Source organism: Chelon labrosus (genome assembly GCF_963514085.1).
Source record: "Chelon labrosus genome assembly, chromosome: 2".
Taxonomy (NCBI): domain Eukaryota; kingdom Metazoa; phylum Chordata; class Actinopteri; order Mugiliformes; family Mugilidae; genus Chelon; species Chelon labrosus.
The window spans coordinates 14,012,716-14,020,445 of NC_140338.1; the positions used below are offsets into that span (position 1 = coordinate 14,012,716).

General features: G+C 44.5%; 2 protein-coding genes across 2 annotated transcripts; both read right to left on the reverse strand.

Moving 5' to 3' along the window:
* Window positions 1–230: 230 nt before the first annotated feature.
* LOC311506704 (uncharacterized protein) lies at window positions 231–1,283 on the reverse strand. The gene has a single exon (XM_084570765.1). The coding sequence runs from the start codon at window positions 1,268–1,270 to the stop codon at window positions 410–412; it is 861 nt and encodes a 286-aa protein (XP_084426891.1). The 5' UTR covers window positions 1,271–1,283; the 3' UTR covers window positions 231–409.
* Window positions 1,284–4,278: 2,995 nt separating this feature from the next.
* On the reverse strand, window positions 4,279–7,049 carry LOC311496462 (toll-like receptor 2). Its single transcript, XM_084556332.1, has one exon. The coding sequence runs from the start codon at window positions 6,906–6,908 to the stop codon at window positions 4,452–4,454; it is 2,457 nt and encodes an 818-aa protein (XP_084412458.1). The 5' UTR covers window positions 6,909–7,049; the 3' UTR covers window positions 4,279–4,451.
* Window positions 7,050–7,730: the final 681 nt, after the last annotated feature.

Below are 7,730 nucleotides of genomic sequence, written 5' to 3' on the forward strand. Positions count from 1 at the left end.
AATAACACTCTAGGGTTGACATTTAGAATTTCCAAGTATTTCAATGAGTGCCATATAAAGGGTTAAAACTAAGTATGTCAGTAAAAGAGAAGAATAAAAAGGAAAGGAAAAGAAAATACACTAAAGAACAACAAGCTAAAATATTGTTTCTGTACTGACACATTACAAAGCTTCATTCTAGATTAAATGCACCGTTACACCAACAGGCTCCGACGTCAAGAATGGACTTTTATTCTCAACTTTAAAGACAAAGTGAACAAGAAATTCCTAAGGCACTCACAAAATTTCATGTTTGAGTATCTGCAGATCAGCGACAACAGGACAAGCGGCGTATCTTTGAGAGATCTGAGCTTGTGTCAAAGCTGCGAAGGACATGAATGGAGTCTTTACGCTCACTCAGCCGTCAGGTCTAATGCTGCATGTGTGTGTTCTCCGTCAGTGTGTGAGTGAGCTCAGGGTTGGGGTCCCAGTTCGCCAGCAGGTCGCTGAAGTCCGGCTGGGTGCCGTCGAGGGTGTGCGTGTTGAGGTGTGTGAGCGGGTTGTAGTGCAGGTTTGTGTGAGCGTCCGTCGCCTCCTGTGAAGGTGTGCCGCCGTGTGTGTGTGAGACGTCAGGTACGGTGTTACCGAAACTGACCAGAGAGCAGCAGGGCACCGGCTCGGTCCAGAAACTGAGCGGGAGGTGCCGCTTGATCATCGGCTGGCCCGGGCCCTGACTCAGGCCCCTGTGGTCAAACAGTTCAGCCAGGGGACCCAGGCCGTTGTTGCCCTTAGCAACAAAGGCTCCTGGATCATCAGCACAAGTCACCAAGCTTTCTTGCTCTTCTGGACTCCCTGCTCTTGCGATTCTCAGCAGATCGTCGTAGTAACGCAGACGCCCGCTCGTCGTGATGGAGACGGAGTCGCTGTAGATGTCACACGCTTCTTGGTCGCCAGAGGATCGGCCGAAATACCGCTGGACGTCTCGACTGATCAGGTCTGCAAACCTCAGCAGCTGCTTGGTCACGTCCACGGCGTAGTGAGCAGGGTTCAAGAAAACCTCCTCTAAACACTCCTCCTCCTCCTCCTCTTCCTCCTCCTCCTCCTGAGCTTCGGACTCTTCGTCCTCCTCCTCTTCCTCTTCGTCTCTTTCTTCTTCATCTTCTCTCACTTTCAGCTTTTCCTGCAGCGTCTCATCTTCGTGCTCCTTGCATGGAGAGTGCTGGAAAATCATGGGGAAGTAGGATGGAGCCGAGGACTGGATGAGGAAGTTTCTGATGACGCCTGCAGCCATCTTGGTTTACAATCCTGGAGAGACCGAAACAGAAGGAGAACGTGTAAGAATCTGCCAAACAGCTACAAAAAAGAATTTAATTAATGCATTTAATTGCCTTGTGAAGTGAAAATTAGCTTCCAGATTTAACTACCTTCAGTCTGTGTCCAAGTAGAAAGGTCAGGCACTGATGGGTCGACGTTTCTGTGCGTGCGTGTGCATATATAATAGCGGTCCATCAGGATTGCCGCCGTATATATACCTCAGCGCAGGGCTGCAGACATGTGTGTCTTGTGTCGGATGAGGCAGCTTCCAGTACAAATATTTGCGCGCCGGGTTGGTCAAACACACTTTGTTTACTTTATCACTGGGCAACCGGGGAGGGGGCCTGAGGCTAATGGATGCTCTGCTAGGGGATGATGGAGAGCTGTTACACACACACACAAACACATCATAGCTTTTTTTCCGTCCCTGTTATCGGGCTAGTTAAAGGACAAAAGAGCATGAAATCAAATCACATGCTGTTTTGACTTCTAAAGGGGAACACTCTGAGCTGACGTGAGCCCACCACACTGGTGGTCAGACGCTCTCCTCAAAAACACGACACGGTAATCACACGTCATCAGACTTGTGTAAGAAAACTCTGATCAGATAGAAGCAATGATCAAGCAACAAACTGATGAACAGGTGAACACTTTGCCCGGCACCGGAACCAAAGAGAGCTACGTTTAAAGTTTGGAGATGCTTGATATTTTTGTCATTGTCAACACCACCCCACAAAAGACTAAAGTCAGAAACAGTCTGTCTCAATAATCTTCAGCTTCCAAGTGAAGAAATAAATCTTGAAAATAGGTTGTAAATATATGTTTCAAACAAAAAAATATTAAAAACACAATTTTCCAAAAAAAAACAGCTCCTCTTCCACACAGCCGATGGGACCTGAAAGCAACACGCCATCAATGACCATCTCATCTCCCACACAGTCAATAGGACCTGAAAGCAACACGCCATCGCTGACCATCTCCTTTTACCACACAGCCAATGGGACCTGAAAGCAACACGCCATCAGTGACCATCTCCTTTATCACAGCCGATGGGACCTGAAAGCAACACGCCATCAATGACCATCTCATCTCCCACACAGTCAATAAGACCTGAAAGCAACACGCCATTGCTGACCATCTCCTTTTACCACACAGCCGATGGGACCTGAAAACATCACACTATTGTTGACCATCTCATCTCCCACACAGCCGATGGGACCTGAAAGCAACACGCTATCATTGACCGTCTCATCTCATACACAGTTGATGGGACATGAAAGTAACAAACCATCGCTGACCATCTCCTTTTACCACATAGCTGATGGGACCTGAAAGCAACACGCCATCAATGACTATCTCATCTCCAACACAGCCAATGGTACCTGAAAGCAACAAGCCATTGTTGACTGTCTTATCTGCACCACAGCCGATGGGACCTGAAAACAACACACCATCGCTGACCATCTCCTCTCCCATATAGCCAATGGGACCTGAAAGCAACACGCCATCGTTGACCATCTCCTTTATCACTTAGCCAATGGTACCTAAAAGCAACAAGCCATTGTTGACTGTCTTATCTGCACCACAGCCGATGGGACCTGAAAACAACACACCATCGCTGACCATCTCCTCTCCCATACAGCCAATGGGACCTGAAGGCAACACACCATCGTTGACCATCTCCTTTACCACATAGCCCATGGGACTTGAAAGCAACACGCCATTGCTGACCATCTCATCTCCCGCACAGCGGATGGGACCTGAAAGCAACACGCCATCGTTGACAATCTCCTTTACCACATAGCTGATGGGACTTGAAAGCAACACGCCATCGTTGACAATTCTCTGAATAAGCTCACAGTAGGTCTACTAACATGTAAACAGTTTGGCATTGAATAATACTTCTGTCTGAAGACAGAAATGACATCGACTCATGTTTAAAAATAATCTGTCAAGAAAGGAGGAAGGAAATTTTGAATTCAAATCATCTGTACTTTCCTGTAATACTTCCTCTTTCTGCCTTACAAACTCAGATATGTCTCAAAACAAGCGTTAATAATTATCAGTACAAAGAAAACTTCAATGCAAATCACTTAAAGAATAATCTGAGGAATTCCTACATGCTCTAACTACCTGTTCTCACGTGAAGATGAACTCAAACTTGAATAGTCAGAAACAAACTACTCTTTCTGACAATCAAAGCAAAGCTGCATGATGTTTGGAGGTGCACAATGTTTTTTTGGGACATAAAATGATACGAAAATATATAGGATAGAGTAGAATAAAGCAAACTAAAGCCAGCGTATAGTGTGTACCGTACGCACAATATGGAAGTGATTCAGATCATGAAACACTTATTTAACAATTTTGAGTCTCACTGATTAAATCCTGCACTGCCAGATATGAGATTTTTTACAGGCATCTGTAACACTGTACACATGTCCGTGTTGAGCATTAACATGTGTGTGTGTGTGTGTTATCAGGACACCCTGACTCCCGTGGCCTGACTGTCATCAGTATCCAGGCTTCTGTGTTGATTCTAGGACTAAAGATCAATAGCAACAATATGTCAGCTCTCAAGAGCCTGACAATGAATTACACACGCTTTTAGGCACACAAGCACATGAACACACACACCAAACACACACACACACACACACACACACACACACACAAACTTTCTGATATACTTTATTTTGCTCGATCCATCAAACCAAAAGTATATTTTAGCCGCTGCAAAGTGTCCAAGAAACCAACATGATCAGTCTGGTTTGAATATGTAAACTAAAGATGCAGGAAATTTAAAATGCGAGAATATTTGAAATAAATCAATTAATCACAGCAGGTCAGATGTTTGTCGAGAGCTTGCGTATTTAATTTTAATGTTAAGCAAATGTTAAGCAAATAAAAAAGCAAAAACAGCGACGTCGACTAAACTTTGTCGGCTTTACTGTTTGCACATTTTGATTCTTGATATTTACACTTGGTTCTTTGCACACTACTACTGTCTACCTGAGACTGACAAACATACATAAATGCTGCAAGAAAAAAGTGTAAAAAAAAACAACAACATAATCTAGGCAGACTTTCCATTTTCTCACATTTTTGTATTACATAAATGCATGATTCACAAATCAAGAAGAAAGCAACAAAACTGTTCAAAGCTCTATGTCGTTTCCATTTACAAGGTTTCCATTTGCAAGGTTTCCATTGACGTTCTCGGGTCTTTTAATAGCTGTTCTCAAACTCTCCCAGAACGCGGGGATCTGATCCTCGTCGTCAGGCCACTCCAGGTATGTCCTGGAATTCATGATCCTCCGAAGCCTGCAGAACCTTTTGGGGATGTTCGTTTTGTCCATGGGCTCCAACAGAATCAGAACAATCGTGTCGTCGTTCTGACTGAACAATCTAAAATGGGTGTAGTCCAGCTCGTACTTGCACCACTCGCTCTGGACGAAATGCTGAGAAAGGATGAAGAGTGTACGGTGGCTCTTCTCTATAGCATCCATGATGTTGTCCAGGATCCACCCTCCGGGAACGAAGTCCCTCTTGTGGAGGCAGAGTTGGAGCGGTGGTTCGGAGCGCTCGAGCGCCGGGACCAGATGCGCCTCCACCCAGCCTGAGTCCATTTCGCTGTAGGAAACAAAGGCGTCGTACTCGAGCACCCCCTTCTTCAGTTTTGGCTTTCTCTTTGCTCTCAGCCAGGCCCAGGTCATCCTCATGTACCACAAAACGCCGAACTTATAACACAGAAGTGAAATGAGCAGACACAGAGCCAGGGTGCCGCCGCAGAGTAAAGAAAAAGCTAAAACTGCGTGGCATTCAAACACAGACAACCTCACGTCTGCTGCGCTCTTTCCTCTCTCAGAGTCAGGGGAGTCGCAGACGTAGGAAGTAAGGCCGTCTCCAAATACGACTCCATGATCCGTCTGGTCACTCGTCATGAGAGCTACAAAATCACACGAACAGATGTAAGCGCTCCCACCAGCCTCCAGACTCTTCAGTTTCTTGTAATCTTGAACATCCTTGCTGCTGAATGTGTGCAAGTTGTTGTTGTGAATGGAGAGAAGAGCAAGACAAGGGTAGAAATGTCCATCTGGCAAATGTCCTATATTGTTTCCATAAATGTATAACTCTGTGAGAAAGGGCAGCTCGATGTTGAACACGGTCAGATCATTTCTGGATAGATCAAGGATCTTTAAAGTCTTAGGCACACAGGCCGTCACCCGTTTTAGATTATTCGATGAAAGGTTTAAGAACAGGAGATTTGCTGGCCAGTGACAAGTCTCAGGCATAGCTTTAAACACGTTTCCACTCATGTCAATGTTCTCGAGCTTCTCAAGTTTGGTGAAAATCTGGCTGTTGATTGACTGCAGGTGATTTCTGCTGACATTGATCGTGTGCAGATTGAAAAGGACACCGCCGCCGTCGCACATCATTTCAGCGAGACCGCGGTCACCCATAATGTTGCCGCTGATGTCCAGAAACTCCACTTTTAAGAGTAGGACAGAGGTTATACAAGGGATGGCGAACAACTTGGAGTTCAGCACGGAAACCCTTCTCACCTCTACGAGCAAAACGCGCATGAAATTGAGGACGGGAAAGCGGTAGAACCAGGCGACGTCAATGTTTTTGGCGATGATTGCCTCCAGTTGTCCCAGGGGTGTGAAGTGTCTATCTGGATGTGACAAATAGTACAGGATCTCACGTATTTCTCGATCTTTCTCCAAGTCGTCCGGGTAAGTGTTCTCTAACATTTGTGTATCTTCAATTCCTAACACGGTTACAGCCGAGTGTGACACCACACCCATAAGTACTATATAGGCTGTAAATGACATGTTAACATTTTTTAAAGTAATACCTGTAATACCGCGTTCGCAGGCGCTGTTAAGTAATAACATTTGGACACCAGAGGAGAAAAATGTGTCCGTGAGTGTCAGCATTGTGTTTGGGTGTGTGATATTTGACAGTATAGCCCGTACGAGACTGCGATCACTGTGAAACGCACCATTTAGACCAAGTGTCACATGGCTAATTGGCCAAATTTTTGTCGTCACACCTTCACTTGTAAAGTTTTTCAGATTCCTTCCATCCAAAAACAGCTCTTCAAGACGAACGAGGCCAGACAAATCACTTTTTCTCAGGGACTGAAAGAAAGGTCCACCGAAATGTAGGGTCTTCAGTCTCTTTAGTGGCTTAAAAAGTTTGCCTTTGCCAAGTGTTGTATATTTGTTTCCCAAAAGATTTAAATACTGAAGCGATGCCAGGCTCTTAAACCACCCAGAAGACAATGCATGCAGTTGGTTAAAGGACAGGTCCAACTTCTCCAGATTAATCAGTGGTTTAAATGCGTTTCTCTGGATCCTTTTGATGCTGCTGTTACTCATGGTCAACGACCTTAAAGTGCCGTAAGCAAGAAAGTCATCGTTCTTTATTTTCTCCAGTCTGTTGAGAGAGAGATCGAGTTCGGTGATGAGCTTCGTAGGGGGAGCGGGGACTTCCCTCAGGTTTAGTCTCGAGCAGTTACAGGATGTCTGTTCACAGCGGTGGCACTGTGGCCTGCACGCCGAGAAGCTCTGCAAGACGAGCAGGAGGACAAACACGAGAACGGCCATGATCCTGTAAATCACACACACAAAAAAAGTAATACATCAGTCAGTCATTTTTGTCAAAATGGTTGTGCATGGACAAGCGAATTTGGCGTCAATCTTTGTCGTACATTTCAGCGTGGTTGGACTGGTGGACTGAAAACGACATAAATCTGTCCCCCACTCTGTTACATCAGGCTAAAAATACAGTTACTGGCTGTGGTAGATGAGCCGGAGCATCAGTCTGTGAAGCCATCACTGTGATCAAAGGGAAAGGTTATAATTTCTTTGGGTAATGTAGAATTGTTTAAGTTCTATTTTTACTAAAATACTGTCCATTTACACAGCATGCATTAACTTGTCTGTGAAGCTTCTCAGTCATCCAGGTCATGGTATATCCAAAAAAGGTTTTAAAAAGTTTAATTCAAGTCCAGTTGCCTTTTTAAAACATTTTGTGGGCATGCATTAACTTGCTAAAGCTCAGAAGTTACCAACTTTATCCTATTAGTATAGTGCGTATTATACTGTTCCAGGATACTAAACGAAAATGCAGTTTTAGTATTTACACTTCTACGTTGTTTTCCCACAGTAATGAGTCAAAATGTTGTCCACGGAAAAAAAAAAAAAAAACTAGGAGTGTGTCACAGATATAATTACATGTCTTAAAGTTGCGTGGCCAGACACTGACCATTAAATGATTTTCCTTAACCGGCTGCACAGAAAAACCACAAGCTGCACTTTTTAAATAGTGTCTTCTTATAATATCCGGTTACAAGAAAATAATATACGCAAGGCAGCCAGTCAAAACGGAGAACTGTGTTTGGGGCCGTAATAAAACCAGTTCATAAA

Bases quoted from the DNA above. Each gene is read 5' to 3' on its own strand.
- LOC311506704 (XM_084570765.1), bottom strand. From the start codon at position 1,270: ATGGCTGCAGGCGTCATCAGAAACTTCCTCATCCAGTCCTCGGCTCCA.
- LOC311496462 (XM_084556332.1), bottom strand. From the start codon at position 6,908: ATGGCCGTTCTCGTGTTTGTCCTCCTGCTCGTCTTGCAGAGCTTCTCG.